Genomic DNA, 24,459 nt, shown 5'->3' with positions numbered 1-24,459 from the left:
TTTTTTAGGCTGAAGAAGCAGAGCGAGAAGAACGGAAAAAACTTGAGTCAAAAAGAGAGGAGGAAAGGCGAAAAGAAGAGGAGAGAATACGTCTTGAGGAAGAACGACAGGTGGGATTGGTTGTATTTATAGATGGAAATTCTGAACCAAGTTTGTCTTTGAGATTGCTTCTATGTAAGTTCTGTGATCAGCAGAACTCCCTTTGGCTTTCGTTACTATTGCATACATTTTTAATTTTTTTTTTTTCTCCATTTTGTTTGAATTACAGTAATACTCAGTTATTTCAACTGTAGATCCCAGGTTTTTTCCCACAAGTGCTTGGCAGAAGTGAAAACTACTCCAAATGTCAATACACACATGTAGCAGCAAGCACCCACCCACGGTTGAGTCTAGGGCAAAACGAAACCCAATCTCTTGATAGTGGATCTGCTACTGCTGTATGCCATAGTGACAGACTGGTCAATTTGTTATGTTGACAAACACAGCTGATAAAGTTGGCCGTTAGTTCATCTGGAAGCTGTTTAAGTGCAGGTATATGAAGGAAGGAGCTGTACCTAGTTGCAAGAGAAATTTTGGAGGTTGCTTGCTTGATGTCTGACAGGAGAAGTTTGGTTATCACAGAAACATAGAATAATGTAGGTTGGAAGGGACCTCCAGGAGACCATCTGGTCTATCCTTCTGCTCAAACCATGTCCAGTTAGAGCAGGTTGCTCAGGTCCTCCACCAGCCCAGCTTTGAGTGCCTCTTAACAAAGGAGATTTTGCAATCTTACCCAGCCCCTGTTCCACTATGCTCATTAGCACTGCCTGCCTGACAGCTGTAACCAGCAGGGCAGAAAGTGAAGGACATCAGCAACTGATTTTGCAACTGTTGTGTAAAATTATACGATTTTATTCTAATTACAAATTTACATGTGCTTCGCAATTAAAGATTTCTGAACTATGCATACGAAGGGGTGTGTTAGCAGGAGTGACCCAGAAAAACAGGTAGTGTGCAAGTGAAATGCTTTTGTTGAATACTTTCATCAGTGAGGGAGGCAAACTTACTTCAAAGCTGCTTTCTGGGCATCTGTGCTACTGGCTAAGAGCTAGGAACAAGCTTCATGCTCTCTGGTGCTTGAGCAAGTTGTGTGGTAGCTTTGCAGCGTGCTTCTGGAGGCAAGGACTGAGGTGTTCTGCACGATCCTGTGCTGAGTAATTGCTGTCCCAGGGGAGCATAGCCGCCAGCTTTCAGTGTGAACTTTCTGGGATACTTAAACATGTGTGGAGATTTGTGTCTGTGGTTTGTAGTGAGCAGATTTATTTTAATTTGTTCTAAGAGCAGGTTGTGTAAGTGGAGTGTGTTGCTGATAACATTTTAAAAGAGGAAAAGACAATTTTTCCTTTCCTCTGTTGGGGGCATGAAGGCAGGATAAAGCAATTTAAATTATTTTTTTTTTCCATACATTACATACACAGATTGTATCCATGAGATCTTTTGTAGAATGTACATTTACCTCTGGGGTTATCCCCTGCCAAAATCCTTTGTCTTCTGAACATTCTGTTGTTTCCTTTTCATCAATAGAATTTTCCTGAATTTCAGAAATTGAAATGGATGAGGAGAATGTCAGTACTACAACATCAGGGTATGTAGCATGGTCCGAGACTTTGACTTGTAAAGCAACTTGAATAAGCTTCCAGGGGACCAGTTATTCCACAGCTGCCCTTCTGAGAAAGATGTGCAAATTTAGAAGTACCTAGTAGTGGTCAAAGCGTGAATCCTGAGGTTGGATAGCTGATCTCAGCTAGTCCGAGCCGGTCCTGTGCTTAGCCAAGGTGTTTCGTTAACAGCAGAGCTGTCAGACCTGGCTTCCTCTGGATCCGTGTTTACTGCTTTCCGCCTGCCCACACACTTCAGTAGCACCAGCTTCTGCCTTGAGGTCCCTGTGACCACTCTGCTTTTCTCTTAAGTATTGCCAATTTCTCCCTCTCATACTTCCAGCTCAGAAAGAGGCAAGATGAGCTCTGACTGCCTCTAAAGCACGTGTCTGTTGCCCGTCCTGCTTGCCATGGGGCTTGGTATAACAGATAACTCAGATGGCAAGTTTCCCTCCAGTGGTCTATTTTTTTTGAAGTGTTTTGCCTCCATCTAGTTCCCTGATTTTATTTTTTTTAATTATTATTTTTTTCCTAAGGTTTTGGGGACTTTAATATCCTTGAAACCTTGAAGAGTTTGTTGAAATGAACCAAATAACTCCAGTACTCTGAGGGGAATTAGGAGTGCACGCTGGCTGGATACTAGCATTGTTTAAATGTTGCTACCTTTAGAGAAGGCTAATGAAGAGAATTTCAATTCCTTCCAGAGTGCTAGCCAGCATGGCAGGTGAACTTGGCCAACCTGCTCAAAAGAAGCTGTAGCACAGGACAAAGCTGTTATCCTGTTAATTGCCTACTGGTTTGACCTGGGATTCAGCAGTGCAGCTGGCTAATCAGGATCAGTCAGGCATGGTTGAAAAGTTGAGTAGCAAATAAGGGTGAAATTCTAACTAGAGGTCTCTTCACACAGAAAGTGCTTATTAACATGTTTAATTTTTTTTTAAAAACCACTTCTGTTCAGTTTAGGGCTGAGTAATTTATTTTGGTTGAATGAGGAAAATCTTATTTGTTTTTATTTTAATTTTCAGTATTCCTAGTAAAGATTGCACTAAAACACTTCCACCTCCATTTTGCAAGGCTCAGTGAAAAAGAGGAATATAAACTAAGGCTTTGGGTTTGTGTTTTTTTATTTTTTAAGTTTTGTGCTCAACAGTCTAAAGGGGTACTTACTAGAATTTTGAAAATTGCTCAGATGCCGGAATCTAGCTTGCTATTCACTTTAGGCAATAACTTCCATGGCCACTTAAATTCTGTAACTTTAACCTTTTTTTGTTTGGTTCTTTTGTTTGTTTTTCCCAGTAGTCTTTATCAGGGCAGCAAGCCAACCCACCAGGCTACATCATGAACTACATTATTCTGCTACTCAGGGGAAAGTGTTTTCTATATTTTATTTTTTACTTGGCTTTTAAGACAGGTTGATAATCCAGTAACTGCTGAACATTTTGAACCTGGATCAAAGTAAATGTGTCTGACAATATTTAATGTTCATCCTCAAGTGTTTTTTAGTAATTTTAAGTCTCTGTCTTCATCTGAGTCTTTAACAGGAAACAGAACAATTCAAGACTTGTACATGTTTAGGCTGTGTCACTCGAATTGCTACTTCAGTCAGCAGAGAAAGCAGTATTACAGGGAGCATGGTAATAACAAGACTTTGGTGTTTTAGTCTTTACTGGGTGTAGGAGGGGAAACAAATTGAATTAATAGATTCTTGATTACTGTGCATGTAAGCATAGCCTGTCTTTATGATCATAACATCTTATCTTGCAAATCTTGTTACAGACTGATTGTATGATATAAAAGACACTGCCTTTCTCTTCTAGGCCCCTATAAGCAATAAAGCGATCATTGGATTTATTGTGTTTTTTATAGAATACATAGGGTAAAATGTCATTTATACGTTCCTCCAGAGACAGGATTCTTCACTTCCACAAGTAACATTTTGTCACAAGTAAACCATTATGGACTACACAGGTGATAATAGTCTTCCCCCATGTAAATTAGGAGATGGAAAGGCAAAATTATGAAAGGTAGCTCAAGTATGGATTGACAGTCATGAGATAAAAAACAGAGGGTAGCTGTTTATATGATTTTTGGAGGCAGTTTGGTTACTGACATTTCTGTAGTTTATATAATCCCAAAAGGCACAAGAAATTTATTGATAAAGTTTGTCTGAGAAATGTTATGGTTGTCAGATAGGTTCCTTTTTTTCCCCTTCCTTTTCCAGTACATCAGAGTATTTCTGCAGGTATAGTGACAGTGGCAAGTCTGTTAGTTTTTATTTCTTTCTTCTGCAGTACAAGAAAGGTATTAAGACCACTGATGAAGGCTTACTGCCTCCAGGAAAAGTAGTGACATAACTGCATGAATTGTTTATTGTTTCACTTGCTGCATATTCAAAGATTTTAACTCATAAATTTGGTGCCTTTGGTTTATTTAATTTAATTGAAAATAAATTTAATTACTGTATTTACAGGAGAGATTAAGTTATGAGCAGTAGTCTCCAAACAAATGCAACCATCTTTGTTAGATAAATTTCAGTTGAACCTTTTTTTTTCAGTTTCTCTCCCAAGAAGTGCTACCAAAATTGTGCTAACTTCTGTGAACACTGACGTTGGCTTTGCGTTTCTTTTCAATGTTTCAGCTACAGGCTTAAACTAATAGCTGAATCCTAGTCAACAGCAATAGGTGATTCCTGCGCCATTAAATACCATCTAAGAGTTTGTCAGATGATGAGGGAAGACAAATTCAGGAGGATAGAAAATCATGTTGCTGTGTGCAGATCTAGAAATTCCCCAGTGTTGATCTTTGATAAAGTCACTGGGCTGTTAAGCCTTTCATACACACCCCTCTCAAGTAGTTTGAGATGTGGAGTGTAGTGGAAATAATGAATTCTTGAGTCAGATGAAAACCCACTTTGTTTTATAAGCAAATTGATATCTCTCTCCAATTATTTTTGGGCAACTCTACACAGTGCTATACTACAAGTGGGAACTGTACCTTCAAGGGAGTTATGGGGCCTAAAATCTTGCATATTCTTGAGAAAAATACCCCCCTGCTTCTATTTAAATATATTTGTATGCACATATAAATAAAATGTGGTTGCCCCTTGGCTTCGGTGTTGCAAACCAGATAATATATTTTTAAATTCAAGTTTCCTTTCCAGTGTTCTGATGACCTGATTGGCTATGCATGTGAGGAAGCTCCTTTATAATTGGCATTTGCTTCAGCTCTGCTTTACCCTGGGGATTTCCCTTTCACTCTTGGAGTTTTTTAGTGGTGAGATGGTTTACCAACCGACACCTTATCAATGAGAGCGAACTTCCTCTGATGTTGCAAAACAGTGTCTTCATACAAAGCCTTGCACATTGCTCACATAAGAGCTTTTTTTTTTTTCCTGTGCACAGGGATTTTTGTAGATTTTACTCCCTCAGCCTAGCTCTGCCATGCTAAGGAAACTGCTTGTGCAGATGCAGGGCTCATAGCTATCACTCTTCTGTACTGAAATGGAGTGTTGAACAGAGCACGTTGCTGTAAATCCATTGCGGAGTGGACTGCTCTGGAAACATAGCTTGATACAGTAGACAAACTACCAGTCTTCCAGTGAGTGAGCTTTTAACTGTTGTGAAACAAAAGGCTAGAGCAGGAGTGGGGACTGGCGTTTGGTCACTGTTACATTAAAACAAGATCTGTATTGCTGGAGTATAGCTGTGCCCAAAGTTTCCAAACTAGGACAATTTCATTTAGGCTTTCAGTTTTGCATTTAAGTGCCTAAATAAAAATGGTCTGGATCTTCAAAGCTATAGAAATGGAGGATCGGTTAGTGATCCCAAGGGTCCTGTTGAAGCTTTTGAGAACTAAGACCCTAAAGTTTTGGCTCTTTGATTTGATATTTGATCATGTAAGAATAGGCACCAAGTTTTAAAATGTTGATTGTTGAGTTATTTTATTATGTGTTGCATTACGCGAACATAGAGATTTGCGTGCTGCTCAGCAGAGCTTTTCATTATCTGTTTGGCATTTATATCCACTATTCATACATAAACAGTGCATCTCTGAAGGTTGACAGAGACTACTACATAGTTTCAGTTTAAGCATCAGTTTTCAAGCATGTATACTTTCCTGAAAATTAATTTCTCCTAAGGAAGTACAAGTTGAAAAGCTTGCAGAAAACTCATTCTACTCCAATTTTGAGGGGATGAGGACTGGTAAGAACACTTATTCTGTCTTACTAAAGGTATTTTTTTTATGTTGTGTCTAAACAGTGAGGGGGGAGGAATCCCAGAGATCCATCTGCTCTGTGCCAAATTATTTACTTGTAAAGTCCCTTTTCACTTCCTGCAGAACCTGCACTAACAGCACAAAAACTGGATGTTATACAAGGAGGCTTTCTTTGGTCCGTGAACCTCCAAGGATTTGGCATAGGAACCAGTATGCTTTTCCTCATTCTGCATGTTAAGAGAACAGCCACAAACAAGGAACGACTGGTAGCAGGGGGGGCGTTGAAGAGAGCCCAGCATTTGCTCTACCTTCCTCACTAGCAATGAGATCTCTTCCACTTAGCAGTGGAATAAGCTGTCTATAAATGATTTGTTTGTCAGCAAGTTGGCCCTTTATCTGATTTGGAGGAGAGTTGGCACAGCACACAACTAGCAGTTTCCTATCCAGGAAAGCTGCTTAGGCAAAGCTCTCGGAAAAGCTACTTACTCTATAGGCCAATATCGCTTAGTCTCAGTGTCACCTTAAATGGGTTACTGCAAGGAAAGCTAGAAACGGTGGTTCAATATCTTCTTGCTGGACAGTACTGTAAGGGTCCTCACCCTTTGCTAAAAATAGTAATGCATGATAAACCTTCAAAGGCTGTAATCTGTCAACCAGCCAGAACAGTGCAGTTACTCAGGCAGCATCCCAGGACTCCAGAGGCATCTGTGATCCCAAGAGTCAAGGTCTGCTTCCAGCTCTAAGTCTAAAAGAGATGTCAAGATGCTGTGGGTTTCACCTGGTAAAAGATTGGGCTCTTGTGCAGTTGGCACCATTAATGTTTTTGATGTTGTGGAAATACATTGTGATCAAGGTAAGAGGTGAACAGAAGGTAATGATCTGAAAGAAGCCTCACAGCAAATCCAGGTTCTTGGTGGGCAGGTGGGATGGAGGGAGCCTGGAGAGCAGTGGAAGGACTGGGTGCAGCGGGAAGTCGGTGCTGACCAGATCCAGTACAGGAAGGAGTAAGGGTGTTGGAAAGTGTCTCCCAGAGTGCTGGAGATCCCCAGACTGCACGGAGCTCTGGAAGCTCTTGGGTCTCTGCCACACAAGGTGGCACGTGGGACTCATAGTAAGCATGCAGAGATAGAGTCAATCCAGCAGTGATAACATGGACATTTTGTCAGAAAAAGGAGAGAAGGAAGCAAGGTTTGAGTGATTAAATTTTTTTTTTTTTCAATAAAGACATGATCAAAGTTGGGAGAGTGTTCTTCACATGCAGTGTAGTAAACAGATCAAAAAGAAATCTTTACACTGTAGCAAACCCCCAGTTTGGGTAACGTTTAGGTGAATGAAGAGAGAAGCAAACCTGCTTGGAAAAAAAAAAAAAAAAAGGCAGGCAGCTGAAGGTGAGCATCTGCAGTTACCAAATTTCCATGATGCTGGGATTTCCCCACCACCCCACCCATCGTTGAAGGGAGGTGGCCCAGCTATTATCTCTCCTCTGAGCCACATGCTTTACCACTTAACTCCACAGCAGTTAATGAGATCATTATGGGGAGGGGCAAAGAAACCTGGCTAACAAAGACGTGGGGTTTTTAAATTTATATTTGAGCTGAGTGCCCCCTGTATGACTTGCATGAAGCAAGTACTGAGCTCTGTTTCATTTGTATACCCTGGGGTGCTGAGAGTGTTTCTGTGTGTGGGTTATGCATACAGACAGACTGTTTTTTGTGGGAATGCAGCCAGCCTAAATTTGACCCTGCATCTACCGTGCAACTGCTGCATGACTTGGGCATGTGAAAGAAGAGTGCTAGTGTGATGGTGAAAAAAAAAAATAGCTGAGGATAAGCGTTAACAGACAGCCTGACTTTGCTAGGGTTCCCCCTGGTCAGCTTCCACTGCTATTGCTGGTTGCTTCTCCCAGTGCAGTTGTGCAGTCATCTCTCCTCTTGGCTTTGAACCAGTTTACAGTTTGGCTAAATCCTTCTTTTTCTACAGATTGAATCATAGGTGAATTTAGGTAGTAAAGCATGTGAGACTGTGCAGGAAGTGGCTGGGATTTTTAGTTATTAGATGATAAAAGCTTCTGGAAATACTTAGTGTTATGGAGGAGGCTACAACCACCAGGAAACATTAGGCTTTGAGGGCTGACACACTTTAGCTACCAAAGCATTGGCTCAGACCACCTGGAAATGCTCTGCTAATCATAGCATCAAAATTTAGGATCTGGAAAACAAAATCACATTGGCTTTTAAGGAGACCGCAAAAGAAGGACTGGTAGCTGAGTGCTTTGCCAGTCTCACAGTAGAGATGCTTTTCTGCATGTCTTGGAAGTGAAAGTACTGATAGTAATATGCTGGTATGCTTTAATAAAATTGAAGGTACTGTTCTTCAAGTAGGTAAGGAAGACAAGAACGAATCTTGGTCATTTGTTGTTAGACCTTCCAGAAACAGGAAAATATTTCTTAGTTATTGTTGCTCTCAGTTATAAATGGGACACTGTCCTCTGATCTTTTTTTTTTTTTCTGTAGAACCATCTAGAAATTATTTGCCAAAGTAATTTTCAGGTTTTGTGATTATTTTTTTGTCCCATTTCAAATCCTGTTGAATTACACCCTCTGTAATAGACCAGGGGAAGAACCTTATTCTTGATTTCCAGGATCAATATTAAATTTAATATACTTACAAGAAAAGAACAATTGCTGTCACTTCCAAATGAAATGTGGTTATGTTGTTCTTGGCACCTGTAGTGCCTATAAGGAAAAAAACTCTACTGTTGTGCTTTGCTAATAATCATTATGGTGATGAATGACCCAGAAAACGGTCTTGTTTTGTCTCAAGAGCTTCCTCAGATCTGTAGTTTTTTTCATGAGATAGCGGTTAAAGAAATGGTTTTGACTTTGAACATACAGTAAGATCCTTTCAGCCCTGTTTTTCTCATACTTGCATGTTGGTAGCATTCCTTCTCATGACTTTCTCGGAGTCTGATTAAAAACGATTGGGAACAAATACACTTTCTCTTTGGTTTTTATTGAAGGGCAACCCTCCCATCCCCATTTCTGGTCTCTTGCTGGTTTTGGCCTTACATGGCATCTTTTTTAATATGGACATTTTTCAATATACTTAATGACCTGTTCCTGCCTCTTCCTGTTTTAATGGAATGAGTGTTTGCTTTCCAGCCATTTGAGGAAGCAATTACCATATTAGTGTCAAAGATGTAGCATGGCAAACATTTAGAAATCAATATAATTGTTCTTTAAGAGATCAATTCCTGTGCTAATAGTAAAGGAATGCCCTGAGATTGTCACTGAAATTTGAAGAACTCATCTTCCTAAGTTTTAATCAAGCCTTTGCAATGTGATAGCAGCCAGAGGCCAGTCAAATTGGAACCTCATTGTACCAGATGCTGTACAAACATAAATTTCTCTGTGGAAGAAACCATTCTGTAAGGAAACATTTTTCTTCTGTGTGAAGTGACATGTGTAAAGTGTTCTGGAGAAGAGCAAAACAAATTTTAAAAGAAAATCATGGAAAGGTGCAAATTTATGAGCTCCGAGTAAAAAACCCTTCTTATTTGAAACATTTTTAAAGTAATCTGTCACATTGCAAAACTTTTAATCACAGTTGTGCTTTGTGAATGTGCGACTGTTGTACATAACCTAGTACGCATCACCATTTCACTGATGTCGGGCTTGGAGTTTTCTGGGTCAGCATGTTTTGTTGGGTTTTTTTAAGACTTTAATGTTTCTTTCAGGGTAGGTAAGTGAAAGTATTTTTATTGCAAATAACTAAAAGCAGAGCCTGTAGGTTTTGGTTAACAATCAAACAGTAAAAAACTTCTTTTAGTACAATCATACCTTGTCTCCTATGCCTAAAATACTTTATACAGTTCTTTACATTCCATGTAGATATAAGTTTGCTTGTATGTCTTAAGAGATTTTACTTGAAACTCTTTTACAGGCCAGCTTCTTCTCATACACAGATGGACACCAGTGTAACTCCACTATTCTTTGATCACTCCCAATGTATGCTAGTGCATGCCAAAGCAGAATTGGAGCCAGTTACTGAAAATGTGGATGTTGCATCAAAGTACAGTTAGGGGCAGGGACTTCCTGTCATGGGATCTGCAGAAGAAACATATTCATGCAAATTAAGCAAGCAGGTTGCTATATAAGAGTGGTTTTCTCTCCTGTGTCAGATCTGTTAGGATCTGTTAGCCTAGGTGTATTGTGTGCAAGCTTACACTACCATGTGAGATGGTTACTACCTTAAGGGTGGCTTGTGAAATTAATGATGCCATCAAGGGAGAACTTAGGCTCATTTTAGAAACTTTTTATCTGCTGTCTGTCCTAGTAAAACCAGACTGCAGATAAAGACGATGTACTTTACTTAAAACTAAACCTGGTTTGGGGAGGAGCAAACTGACCACTTGTCATCTTTTCTGTCCAGGAGGAGGAAAAAAGGAAAGCAAAGGAAGAAGAGGAGAAGAGAGAGTATGAAGAATACCTGAAGCTGAAGGAGAGTTTTGTAGTTGAAGAGGAAGGGGTTGAAGAATCAATGACAGAGGAAGAGGTATGTATGTGAGGCAGTTACCGCAGTTCCCTTTATCTTTGTTAGACTCAGGTTGCCCTTACTGCATTCTGTCTCGAGTAAAATGAACTTGAAAGTAGGAGTCAGCCAAATGTTTTTGCTTGTAAAAACTAAATTGTGTATATGGCACAGGTTAACCTGGAGTATTTCCTGAGGAATGCTACAGTTCCTCATACCAGACTCCTACGAGTTAATTTAGAATGCTAAGGCAAATGCATATTACTGGAAATGAGTTCTTTCCTCCCTTCGTGTAAGGACTGAAATAAAACTCATTCTGGAATTCAGATAGTCTTTTACTGTTGTCAGCTCTGCCCTAGCCGTATACAGTGGGCCAGATGAAAGTAAGGCTAAATTTGGAGTTTAGTAGTGCCCACGTATCTTGGGGGGAATTGCTTGGCTTTGTTTTTATTTTCTAGACCAACGGAGCTGCTGTGTAATCAAATGAAAAACCAAGCTGTTGTCTTAAGGCTTCTGTTAAGAGAATTCATGGGACACAACCTAGGTGCTTGTGGGTTGTACGCTGGAAAACTGTGCGTTCAGTGTTGCAAATGATTGCTATGGTTGATAGTATTTCAAACTTGTGCATAACGTTCTAGCATGCTCCTCCTGTGGCTGCCTGCAGATGCGCTGCTGGGGATGGTGGTTGAAATGTGATACTTGACATGATAGGACAGCAAACTTGAAAAAGTTCCACTGTTGTGGGAGGCAGCATTCTTATTCTGTCTGCTGAAAACCTGTTAGACTCATTTTAATTGCTATCAAGTGCTGAAATTGCTCTTGGGTTGTAGCTGCCAAATTTGAGCTGTCCAATGCAAGTCACGATAAGGCTTTTTTTTTTCAGGGCATGTGTGCATTTGCTCCTCTGCTAAAGTGACCCTGTTGAATGGATTTGCCTTTAGCGTGACCAAGGGTGGCTTTGGGCTGAGGAGCTTGTAATGCATCAATACCACTTGACATTAGACACAAGTTCTCACTATGGACCCCTTCCCATTAAGATAAATTCCTCCATTCTGCCAGGATTAACACTAAGAAAAGTTGTATCTGGTGATGGGGAATTTCCTAAGGTGTAGAGAACAGCAAAATGCATACTTTCTATTGAAAGTTCCTTCAAAAACGTGTGCCTATCCTGTTAGAAGATCAGATTATGCCTAAATATTAAATTGTTCCACTTTAGACACCCTTTAAAGCTAGAATGTGTTTATTCTCTGTGTTCCTACAGCTGCCTGTCAGGGAGAAATTAATCTTGCTCTATGTAGGAACAGAGAAAGGTGGTCCTCACTCAAAAGAGCTTGGCAGGCACTTGATGATGCCTGGATCTCAATATAAGATATCTTTGGTAGGGGTGGGGAGTTAGAACTTTAATACTAGGTGGTTTGAAAGTCATCTTCAGAAACAATCACGGGTACATAGTTATTTGGAGACACCAGCTTTGCAGAAATGGCAAGCCACCCTTCTGCCTTGTAGTGGATAATGTACTGAAGCATTTTAGTATCCTGTAACAATAGCTGACCCTGCCATGTGTTGTTGAGGCTAGTGTGCTGAAACTCATGCTGAAAATTAAGGTCCTGAGTCCAGAGCTAAGCAGTTAATTAAGGCTGATTGATTTCCAGGGTTGCAGAGTAACTTGATCTCCTGTTAACTTAAATGCACATTGTTTGCATTGCCTTTGAAAATTGAGCTGCTTACATTAAAATGCCGGATTTCAGGTGCATAGCTTTGAAAACAGCTCGAGCTTCCACATGTGTTGCGCAGCTGTGTGCTACACTTGACCATCTGCATGAGCTAGCTGTCTCCTGAATCACTCTGTACTTTACCTCTGTACAAAATGTCTTCAGTGTGTATATGTAACTTAATACGCAATGCACAAACTCACCCAGATGTGGTTATTTCAGGGTATGTACGATGTGACGAATAAAAGATTCAAAGATTTCCCTTCAGAAAACACTTAAACACAAATTGTACTTGAGCCATATTCTGTCTTAGAAAACACCTATCATAAATTCCTAGTTAAGATTAAATATAAATAGATATAGATTTTTTTTCCAGTTCAAAATCTCAGTCAGCATGTATGTTTAAAATTTCAGAAGTATGCAAGCTAAACACTTTTGTAATATTTGTACTCAGCAAGTTTGCGATGCATTTAATGTTTGTGAATTTAAAATAACAGTTGTTTCCCTTGCTGTATCCAGTCTCGCAGCTTTCTAATGGAATTTCTCCAATATGTTAAGGTAAGCTACTGTTGGTCTTTCTCCTCCTTGCATACTTGTTAGATTGTGTAAAATACCTTTGTCTGAGCTGAGTTGCAGAAAGAAGGGAAATCTTTACTTCCTCTTTGATTTACTTAAGTATTCAACAAGTGACAAAAGTGATACCTTAGATAAAGTCTGCATTATTTACTTAACCATGCATGAGCATGTCTATCATTGTTAAAATGGTTTGTAATTATAGCATTGTCTTGGCTTTTTGGGTCAGGATTGTAGCTGTTACCCTCTTTCCTAAGGATAGGCATTATAAACTCTGGGCCTGGTGGATCACCCTTAGAATTTATCAAGAGCAATGTTTGCTGTTGATTGGGCTTTGGGACACTCAGGCTTTTTGTTTGTGAACATCAGCTACTGATTTAGAAAACAATCTCTACATCGCAGCTCAGCATGAATGAGAATTGCTGTACCAGCATGTGGTCTGCTGTGCAGGATGTGTTTGTGCCTGAAACACTGGCCTTGTAAAGGTCAATCCAACTTCTCATGCGATTTCTTTTCTGGTTTTTATCCATGCAATTTGCAATGCTGTCTTAATGTTTGGATGGGATATTTAAGAAGATGACTTGTTTTTAATAGGGTGTGTTATTCTTCCTTTCATGATATTGTATGGTTGGTTATTTAAAACCTGTGGTGTGTTCATGAGGATTTCCACTTTTGATCTGTAAGGACAAATGCTTATTTCTCCACTATTGGTATAATGGTCAAATGCATTTTTCTACTCTTACTCTAACAAAAGTATGCAAATCTTTTGTCCTAATTAATCTCTTTTCTCCTTTACTGGAAACTGGACTCTTCTCTGGCAATGTATGGCATGTGTGTGAAAGGCTTCATTAGTAAGCAAATCGCTTGCATGCTTAGCGACCTCCTAATCGTTTTGTTAATCCAGAATCACCCACTCTGGGCCAGTTTTGCATGTCCATTATCCCAGCAAAACCCTGGACTTAACAGATTTGTCTCATGGGTAACTCTCCCCAAGAAGTCAGTTTGATTGCCATGTAAGTCTGAACAATGGCTCGATCATTCCAGAGTCTAAGGTGCAAGCATCTTTTGCTGTGCCGCTCTCTGCCTTCTGTGTCACTGGCACTTTTGGTGGTTTATCCCATTGCCATCGGGCCACAGTGAGAGAGGCTGCTAGGTTTGCATCTGTCAAGTGCTTTCTGATCAGCCTGATCTCTGGGGGTAATCTGGAAATGTCTAAGCTAGTAGCACTCAGAGTTAGGACATATCTTCATTGCTGAAACCTAAACGAAAATAGCCCCTGTTCAGTAACCAAGTCCCCAGCATAAGCCAGTCAACTCTGATCAGAAGCACCGCCAAAAGCAGATGACACAGCTGAGAATAGATTGGAAAAGCTATGGGTGCCATGTTTAAAGAGCCTAAGTAAAACCATGGCATGATGATGAACCATCAAATGGCTTGTTTCATTTTGCAGCCATGCAGCGATTTCAATATTCTGTTTTCCACAGAAGCCAGAGAGATTTCTTTGAAAGGGAGGGAAGTTTGAAATGGCCATGACTGTTAAGACCACCCTCTGTTTCAATTACTATCTGCGGAAATGGACTACATGGTACAGTGTGATCCCAGTTCACCCGTTCCCATCTGAGGCTTTCAAGATACAGCCAAGCTGTGAATTAAGGAAAATGTGCTGTTCTTTATCCTAGGGCAGCTTGTTTATCAATAACATTAGGTAGAACAATAGCATATTTCAATGTCCCTTGGAATCTTCTGCTACAGTTGGGAGGGCTTCCAAGTAGGGTCTGATTCTGCACGTTGCTCTGGTGGTTGTGATGGATGGAACGGATTAGTCACAAACTCTCAGTTCGGTGTTTAAGCACATATGTATAGTTTTATATTAGTCACTTCTACTTGACGTCAGAGAAATTAAGCACAGGCTGAAAACCTAATTCAGAAGTGTTTCAACACCTGATTTCCTATGTAGAGATGAGTTGCAGAACGGGGGCATTGCTTTCTTTTACAAGTTTTAGTTGTTTTTTTTTTAAATCTTGAAAGTATGCTTAATATATAGATTATGTATTGCCCTCATCTTCTGTTCTATTCACAGAAACTGTTGACTTGCATCAAGAAGCAGTGCTAAGCTGCTAGTAGCGGTCTGAAAAACATATAAATTAAAAGAGCAATTGGCATTTTTAAAAAATAAAATTTAATTTAGCTCTTCTGTTGAATAACTTATTTTACTGGTGTAACTGACTGGAGATAGCTCACCCCATGCTTCATTCCTAAGGCTGTTTGAAATAAAATGTAGCCTCTTTTCTCCAGCTCTGCCTCACGGGATTGTTTTAAATGGGATTTTTCTTAAAGGTATCAAAAGGATTGTTGCCCCCCAGTTCTGCTTTTCTGAAAGCTGAGCATCTCCCTTCCTTTGAGGCTTTCATAATAACCCCTCAACCTCCATCTGACTGCTGCAATGTCACCACCTCACACCTCAGGCTGTGGTATTGTCTCTGCTGCCGGAGCCGTCCTGTGTGTTTGCTTCTTACAGTGGCCAGTCCTCAAGTTACAGACTTGACTGCTTTGCTCTCGGAGGAGCAGAATAGCCAATTCTTAATGGGAGCCTTATGGTTTTCCTTAGCGGTGCTGTAGCTGCATGACACACCTTACAAACCAGGTCTGTGGGCTCTCTGAGCACTTCAAAAAATTAATAATGGAGTGGGTGGAGGTTATAGAGTGGCTGAGCAGTTCCCTTGCTGTGGAGCACTAGCTCTTTGGCCCAGGGAAATATGAGCCTGCACTTTGTCCATCAAACTGTTCTCACCCAGCTTGACAGTGTATCATTGAATGCATCTGAATTACAGCCAGTGAACTGAAACAGCAAACTACATTTGAAAGGGATAGCAAAGGACTCGGAGGCTTTACCCCTTCCTGTTTTTCCTTTAAGAAAAATGATGCTTACAAGATAAGGAAAAAAAAATCCTACTCATCTTAATCCTGAGAGCTCTTGCTCTGTTTCATCCCTTGCTGAGGACAGCAGCAGAATCCTACCTAAAATTCAATTAATTCAGTAAAATGTGGATGTGTGTATGTTGTTCTATGAAAGTTAAGCCTGTCTCTAAAACGTGAAGCATGTGGTGAAGTGTTTTGTTCAATTGGGACCTCACAATGTCATTATATTTCAGAGTGTGTGTGGGGAATGCATCCTAATTCCACCCCACCCTCTGGGCTCTTACTCACAGCAGGATCCATCTTGGAAATCTTCCACTAAACTTGGTCATTGAGGGTGAATATCTTTAAGTGAAGGTTTAAATCCTGTTTTTCTTGTTTATGTGGCTTTGCACCCCCCCCACCCGTCCTTTTAAAAGAAGATGTGACGAATCTTGGCAGTTCCCAGCTCTGAGAACTGAATTCCATGGACTGGTTCCAATTCCATGTGTTCAGTCCATGGTATTCAGTTCTCTAGCTTGGCTGCATCGAACTTCACTACTGAGTCTGTGCGTGGCTCTTTTTGTCTGATTTTATTAATGAAAAAGATTCATCTGTTTCAGCCTCTCTCTATTTCTTCAGTGTCCTTCCAGTGTACTTTCAAGATCAGAAACAAATGCATTTATTGTTTGAAGTATTGCATCTGATAATGTAGATGTAGCTCTTGTGGCTGTACATATGTGGCTGTTAGGAATGTAGTCCAGTATGTTAACTGAACAGTTTTCAAAAGTTTTGTATTTTCCAAATTCCATAAAAACAGTGCATCCTTTTACTGCATCTAAACAGATGACTTTCTAAAACTTTTGCAGATAAGAAAACAGGAACCAAGTAGCTCCAGATGAGTGCACCAGGTGTTCTCTCTGTAATTCTCTGGAGCTACAGAGAAGCATAAAACCAGATGTGAGCAGTGGTGACTGCATCCTGACCGAGAAAGGCTGCAGTAAGAATCTCTTTCAAAAGCAAAATGAAAATTTGCAGTTCCTGCTTCTGCCTTTGTTCTCGGAGATCATCGTGCTGCCTGCGCAGGACTGCACTAGCAGTATGCTTCCAGCACTGACAATTTTAATAAGGTGTTCACTTGCTTAGGAAGATTATTATGGCATTAATACACATGACATTAGTAAAACAGACTAAAGGACTTAATGCTGCCAGTCTTGTCTGGATTTTTATGCATGCACTGATATATACCAGTGATCGTTTTAAAAAGTACTTTGAAACATCTCTCAGACAAAAAGGGATCTTGCTAAAGCATACTGGAAATTAGAGGTAGCAGTTAAGAAACTCAGGTGGCAGGGAGAAGAGAGCCATGGCTGTTTATTGTGCTTTTGCTCATCCTGTCCTCCTAACATAAGAAAAGGTTCAGGATGGACGCTGGCAAGTGTAATTTGAGCCTTCACTTAAGTGGGTCAGAGCATCCAGTCTTTCCACAGAGCAGACTGGTTTAAGTAACTTAAGTTAGAGGTTTTCATCAGAGAAAAGTGCTTACTAGGAAAAGTTAGGTAGAATGACAGGTTCTGCTTTGTCTATTAAATGCATTTTTTATTTGAAAGATAAAGAAACAGGCTTAGCCTCTAATTCATCAACTGCATGTAACTCTTGTTTGTTTCCCTAGAAAACAAAGGTAATCCAGCTGGAGGACTTGGCTTCACATTTGGGTTTACGAACACAGGTAAGTACTAACTTTTGGCGTGCAAGTACAAGAAATGAGTTTAAAATGACAGGAGAGACAGTGAGTAAATAAGGGTAACATTTATGCAAGTGTCTTGGTGTTACTGAAAATGCTTGCACTTTGGTGATTTTCAGCAAAATCAGCCCTAAAATGTGGCCATTCATTAAAGTAGCATCCAGCCCGTGAAGGATTGTTGGCTTACAGGATTGTTTCAGTGAAAAGTGCTCAGTCTGCCTCTTGCACAGCTGCCTGTTGGCTAATGGATCCCATAGTGTTTGCAAATCTAGTAATAGAGCAGTTCAGGGTACTTGGGAATCAAAAGCAAAGCTAGAAGCAAATTCAGATGCTGCCTGCATGATTAGACAATGTTGTTATGTTTGCAGACAATCAATAGATGAGCTGTTTTGCTCCAATTGCTTGTGTATTCTTCAAGCATTAAAGAATTTGTACCTTCTGGTGCCTTACTTAAGGATATTGTCCCTCTCAGCACCATAGAAGACTGTCAAAGTGAGCTAGCTCATGGTGTGAGATCTGTACTTTTTTTTTTTTCTCCTCTGTCCTCTTTCTGTTCTTTAAATATTTTGTGTTTTGACTCTGAAGAGCAGTTGTGGCTTGGTTTATTCTAATTTGAGCACATTTGACATATATTTCAAAGTGACCAATGTCTTCTGTTGTTCTGTACCTAATCCAATCTTGGGGCGCCCCTTCACAGAAGCTTGCACTGCTGTAAGTCCAAGCTGCTGTGCCTCTGCCTCTCTCTTAAACCAGAACTTCATTTAAGCATGCAGTGAGTCAGTTAAGGGAATTTATCTGGTTGAAATCTAAACTACAATTTTCTTCTACAGTCACATAAATACAAGAAAGGGAGAGAGGCAGAACTGTGGAAACCAAGGCTTAGATACTAGCTTAAAGTGTATTGGAACTGCATACTTGGAGTAACTATAGAGTTAATCCAGCAATAAATTCAACAAGTTGTTGCTTTGGATTGGTAAAAGAGGTTTCCTCTTAAATGGAGCAGGAAAAAAATATAAAAAGCTCTGGAATGTATTGAGTGTAGCCAGGTTCTTGGAGAAGTACCTCGGTGTACTGCATGGAACTTGCGTGTTGCATTGGCACTATACAGCCTTTCCCTTGGAAGATTTCTATAACCATCCCCTGTTCCTTGAAACAGCCAGGTAACTTTGCAATAAAAGACTCTTTTTTTGGGTAGGGAAGTTATTTGGACACCCCAAAATGCAGAAACTTACTTCATCCTTCTAAGACAAAATGGCTTGTTGCATCTGTCTGTGTGGAAGTACTGATGTGTATCCTTCACTGAAGTTTTAACACTGAGGAATTAAATGTAAGCCTCTATCTGTAGTTTATCTGAACATGTGAAATGTTTTTTGCCTCCCTCTTGATCAGTTTGTTATTCCTTTTTCTCTTCTGAACAGGATGCAATTAACAGAATCCAGGACCTGATGGCAGATGGCACTCTAACAGGTGACAGCCAAAACACAAAGGAGACTTTATTGTAGCTGGTGAATAGCTGGTGCAGAAAATGCCTTCACTATGGTAGAGAGAGACTTCCAGTGTAATTTCTGTTTTAAGCTGTAGAGGATCCTAGTAGGACTTGATAAATAGATATTTTTATTATCCCTCTTTCAGCTGCCGTGAAACTACTGTTTAAAGCACTATGGGATGTGATTGCTTCTATGATACATTACACAGAAGTTGGGGGTGAATGTCCTCAACAGTTTAGGAATCAGCACAAAGCCTCTGCATGTTGATTGAGCCCTGCTGAAGGCCTTTAGGGGCTGCTGAGCAGCCAACTGCAAATGATGTCTTCTGAAATCTGAATTTGAAAGAATCACTTGGATGTTTTGGGGTAGTTTGCAAGCCTGTTTTAAAGGTGCTGTGGCTAAAGCCAGGACTGGGGTACGGCATGCTGTGGGAGAAGCAAATATCCCAGAGCACTCCAGGATGCTGTAGTAAGTGAAGTGCTTGTTCCTAGCCATGTACCCACATAATCAAAGTTGGAATGTAAGCAGAGATTGAGCATGTAGGTAGTTCCCTGTCTGAACAAGTCTGTGTTACTGCTGGGCAGTCTTTTTCTTTCCGAGGATGAAGTAGGGGAAGGTGCCAATGCAAACATTTATTGACCAGATGCTGTGGTCGTGGCTAGGGAACAGCTATCTTGCTGGGTACATATGGATACCCATTCAAATGACCTAAAAGTACTCTGAATCAAAGCATAAGGATGTGTACTGTCCTGGCTGTGTCTGTGGCCTAAAAGGCATGCCAGTGAGGCTCTCTGCCTTGCATTTCATCCTGTAACATGTTAAGAACAGAGAGATCTATTCTCACTCTTGATGGAGCAACTTGAAATATGGAAATTGAGCTTCATTCCCTTTTAGAGGGTAAGTTGGAATGGCTGCACTGGGCCCCATGGGAGCTCTGAATCACCTCCTGGACCCTCCTGCTGCTGTGCCATTCTCCACCAGCTGCCTGGGCCCAGAACATCGGCACCAAAACTTTGTACCTGAAGTAGCTGCTGTGGTACTCCCAGCTAGCTGCGCACAATGAAAAGAATGTGTTACTTTGAACAAAATTAGTCTTACCAAGGCACTCGGCTATTGTCGTAGCCCTGCTCAAAGACCCAACAGTAGAGAGGAGATAAAAGCCTGACTGCTAGCACATTCTGCCTGCCCTAGATATGAAATGCAGCCTCAGCAGTTTGAACGTCCCTTCCAAAAGAAGTGACTGATGTCTGTTGGGAAGTGAGAAGAGCCAAAGTGCTGACTTCAAGGTCCTTTCTTTCTCCCTGTAGGTGTGATTGATGACAGAGGAAAGTTCATCTACATCACTCCAGAGGAGATGGCTGCTGTGGCTCAGTATATCAAACAGAGAGGACGAGTCTCCATCGCAGAGCTGGCCCAAGCAAGCAATTCCCTGATCAACCTCCAGCCTGACAGCCAAGCTGTTGCTCCAACTGTGGCATGAAATTGTGGCGTGAGAAAAATACAGCAGGAGTTTAACCTTTTAACGAATAAGCCACGTAATTAAAAACAAACAAGAACTCCTCTAGTCCATTCATGGTGCTTGAAGATAGGATGCTCTTTTTAAGCATCAGCTGCAAGACTTGATCAAAAGTTTTGCTTTTCATTCTGTTAGAGCTGGTATAAAATAAGACAGCCGTTTGTACAATAGAGGCTAGCTAAGAACTTGGGGCTAAAATGCTCCTGTACCCCAGGAATACCAGTAATTTATAAATGTTTACTTTATCTTGGCAGTCAGTCTTATGTGGCTATACCCAAACTTCTTATTGTTTCCAGATTCTGATGTCTGTTTCAAATATATTTGGTTTTAATTGCATTCAGAATTCTCCAGGCTTGCTCTGCACTTACAGAGCTGTTGTGGTGGGTTAACCCTGGCTGGACACCGGTGCCCACCAAAGCCATTCTATCACTGCGCCCCCCCCCCTCAGCTGGATAGGGAAGAGAAAATATAGCAAAGGGCTTGTGGGTCAAGATAAGGACAGGGAGACATCACTCAACCAATTACCGTCACGGGCAAAACAGACTCAACTTGGGGAAAATTAACTTAATTTATTCCCAATCAACCAGAGTAGGGTAATGAGAAATAAAACTAAATCTCAAAACACCTTTCTTCCACACCTCCCTTCTTCCCGGGCACAGCTTCACTCCTGGATTCTCTACCTACCCCCTGCCAGCGGCGCAGAGGGATGGGGAGTGAGGGTTATGGTCAGTTCATCACACATTGTCTCTGCCACTTCATCCTCTTCAGGGGCAGGACTCATCACACTCTTCCCCTGTTCCAGCGTGGGGTCCCTCCCATGGGAGACAGTCCTTCACGAATTTCTCCAACGTGGGTCCTTCCCACAGGCTGCAGTTCTTCACGAACTGCTCCAGCGTGGGTCCCCCACGGGGTCACAAGTCCTGCCAGCAAACCTGCTCCAGCATGGGCTCCTCTCTCCACGGGGCCACAGGTCCTGCCGGGAGTCTGCTCCAGCGCGGGCTTCCCACGGGGTCACAGCCTCCTTCGGGCATCCCCCTGCTCTGGCGTGGGGTCCTCCCCGGGCTGCAGGTGGAGATCTGCTCCCCCGTGGACCTCCCTGGGCTGCAGGGGGACAGCCTGCCTCACCAGGGTCTTCCCCACGGGCTGCAGGGGAATCTCTGCTCCGGCGCCTGGACCATCTCCTCCCCCTCCTTCTGCACTGACCTGGGGGTCTGCAGGGCTGGTGCTCTCACATGTTCTCACTGCTCTCTCTGGCTGCTGTTTCTGTGCCCAGTGCAGCTTTTTTTCCTTTCTTAAATATGTTATCACAGAGGCACTACCACTATCGCTGATGGGCTCGGCCTTGGCCGGGAGCGGGTCCGTCTTGGAGCCGGCTGGCATTGGCTCTGTCGGACATGGGGGAAGTTTCTAGCAGCTTCTGACAGAAGCCACCCCTGTAACCCCCCTGCTACCAAAACCTTGCCACACAAACCCAATACAGCTGTATAAGTTTGCGACAATGACATATACAGCTCAGAATAATAGGTGTATGGGGGTAAGACTTGCAGATTTTGTCTTCTGTATCAACACTGGAAGGATAGAGTAAAAAGAAAATACTGCAAATGTGTCTTTGTCCCTACTGAAATATATATTGAAACCCTAGAAAGGGTGCTTGCTATGTTGTGAGAACTTCCAGAGGTCATTTCAGAAAACCTTTGCTATATAAATGTTTTGCTTGGTTTCTATAATGTAAGAAGTTCATTCGCAGCCAAGCTGCGTTATTTTTCTGTAGCCAAGAGATAGAAACACCTCCAGGGAAAGGCTAACTTGCCTCATTTATTGTGCAGGCCAATTCTTCTGATACCAACCAGATTCTGATGATTCATCCTTTGAAGTGAGAGCCAGCTCAGTGTGTCTGAAGGCTTCAGACACCGCAGCCCCATGGCCTTTGTATTCTGGATGTTTCGGGGTTGGGTTTTTTTTTTTTAAATAAAAAAGTTCAGGCACTAGGAGTCATGCAATTAATGTTACAAGTAAATGATTATTAATGTATTAATTGTAGGGGTCAATATATTTCCTGCATAAGAATATTTATTTTTTTAATAGCCTAACTGATGCTAATTCTGCTTTCTGAAATCAACAGAATCTATGTGGGTATACAGTAACTGGGGAGGGCAAGAGGTGATACGCTAGTTTTGTCTCTGCCAAACTTAGAGATAACTTGAGTAGACTAAAAGCTGCATTATCAGTGAGATGAGATAGCAATAAAACAATGGAAGGAAGCATATTTCCTTTTTAATCTCTGCACTACTGCTGAATGCGATACTCTGCAGGAGTGCCGAGTTACAGTGCAGCACCACACATTGATGTGAAAGACTGGTACATCATTACTGTGTTGCACAACAATAACCAGCAGAGAGATTACATCAGATTTGAGGCTTGTAAAGTCTCTTAATCATTCAAAGTCTGATTTTGCCATGGTTTTTTTGTTCTGTCCTAAACTATTCTTGTAATAAACAATATTGAAAGAATTGCAGAGGTTTGTATTAGAGGTATTTTTTTCAATGTGTTAAAGAATTTTATGAGATAAAGGAGCCAGCCAGCAATGCCATGGACTCCAGCATGCTAGTCAAAGACCAGAGGTATCCCATTAAATCCACAGAAATCACTCCAAAGTACACTCAGTTTCTGTGAATGTAACAAATAACACGTCCACAGAGCAGAAGCAAGCTTGCGCTGCACAGCCAGTACCACTGCACCAACAAAACTGCCCTGCCGCTTTAGCATGGGCCAGCTGTCTGCTGAGAATGGCGTGTGCAATCTCCTCTTAGACACCTCTGTACCTTAGCTTGGACAAGATTTATGTCTTATAATACAAAAATAATTCAGACCATTTCATTATTGGAGTTTCACGGGACTGTGCCAAAGCCAAAAGGGTTGTTTGTGATTCATTGACAGGTCACAGAAAGACTGAATAAAAGCTGCAGTTTAAAGGAGGTGCTAGGCAGAAGAACGTGATAGCAAAGTATTTATTGCGAGCCAAATTCGTGGTCTGTTAGAGGGCTCTAACAATACAGGTGTCTCGGAAGTGCCACTTGCCTAAGCTCCTGTTTTGGGCTCTGAAGGAGTGTTTCCATATTGGGGGTCTGTGCTTGCTTTTATCCATGATTCTCTACTAGGGATTCCCAATATTGCATTTTGGACCTGACCCTGGCTGTGCTGTTACTAAGGCTGTGGAGTTAGTGTGTGGAAACTGCAGCACAGGTCTGGTGGTGGTCTTCGGAAGAGCTAATGCCATCTGGCTCGACCGTGTTGCATTCTCAAATGTAACATCAGCCAGGATAAGATGGGACCGTGTAGCTGTGCCAGCAGCTGGTCAGTCTGTTGTAATCCTCTTCCACCATTTCCTTTCCCATTCTTTCCGCCCAGTTGCATCGTATCAGCGTTCAGGAAAACTCATTTCACCCTCATTTTGGGGTACTTTGTGATCTTCACTGCATGTGAACTGAGAGGCCAGCCACTTACGTGAGCCAGGGAAAAAAATCTAGGTGACAAAAAACACGCGTAGGCTTCTGACTGTTCTGAAAATTTACGTGGAAGCAAACTGTGCTCTGCCTTGAAGAAATTGTTTCACTTGTTCAGGTTTTCTAGATTGCCCACAGGAGGTAAGGACAAATGGGTGTTGGTGCCCTGACCCACAGGTCCCGTTCAAGCCCTATGCCTTGGGGGACAGCCACTACTATTAAATTGTAACGGATTTCTCTATTAAAGAGCGTTAACGGTATTTTCTGGGAATCCACTTACAAAGTCCAAGATGACGGTTTAAAACTTTGAATACAATTACTTCAGGCCATTTGTTTCGATGGTTTATAAATGAAGCAATTCAAATCTATGCTGCTTCTTAAATCTGTGTTCATGGCCCCAAAAATTATTTCACTGACAGAGTCATGTGATAACTCGCATTTCGTATACCCCATGAGAAGAAACACCTAACGGGAAGGCAGTTACCCCGCTGGCACTAAATTAGGGGACACCCCTGGGTGCTGTGGCCGAAACAAGGGGTATCCCCAGTGTCCTGGGTGAGGATGGAGGCTGAGGATGCTGTCGGAGAGGTGGAATGGTCCATCGGCACCCCGGGTGCTCTCCTCTCCTCTGTTTAAAACTGGCCCTG

General features: G+C 41.5%; 1 protein-coding gene across 1 annotated transcript in view; it reads left to right on the top strand.

The window, feature by feature from the left end:
- DDRGK1 (DDRGK domain containing 1) overlaps positions 1-22,824 on the top strand; it is a 43,147-nt gene extending 20,323 nt beyond the window's left edge. Inside the window, exons 4-9 of the mRNA XM_052780831.1 lie at positions 9-110; positions 10,284-10,406; positions 12,614-12,652; positions 17,235-17,291; positions 18,725-18,773; positions 20,101-22,824. Coding sequence (XP_052636791.1) covers positions 9-110; positions 10,284-10,406; positions 12,614-12,652; positions 17,235-17,291; positions 18,725-18,773; positions 20,101-20,273 — 543 coding nt within the window. The 3' untranslated portion in view covers positions 20,274-22,824. The remainder of the gene's footprint in view (positions 1-8; positions 111-10,283; positions 10,407-12,613; positions 12,653-17,234; positions 17,292-18,724; positions 18,774-20,100) is intronic.
- The last annotated feature ends 1,635 nt before the right edge of the window (positions 22,825-24,459 follow it).

Source organism: Harpia harpyja, chromosome 2 (genome assembly GCF_026419915.1).
Source record: "Harpia harpyja isolate bHarHar1 chromosome 2, bHarHar1 primary haplotype, whole genome shotgun sequence".
NCBI classification, from domain to species: domain Eukaryota; kingdom Metazoa; phylum Chordata; class Aves; order Accipitriformes; family Accipitridae; genus Harpia; species Harpia harpyja.
This window is presented reverse-complemented; position numbering and strand designations above follow the sequence as displayed.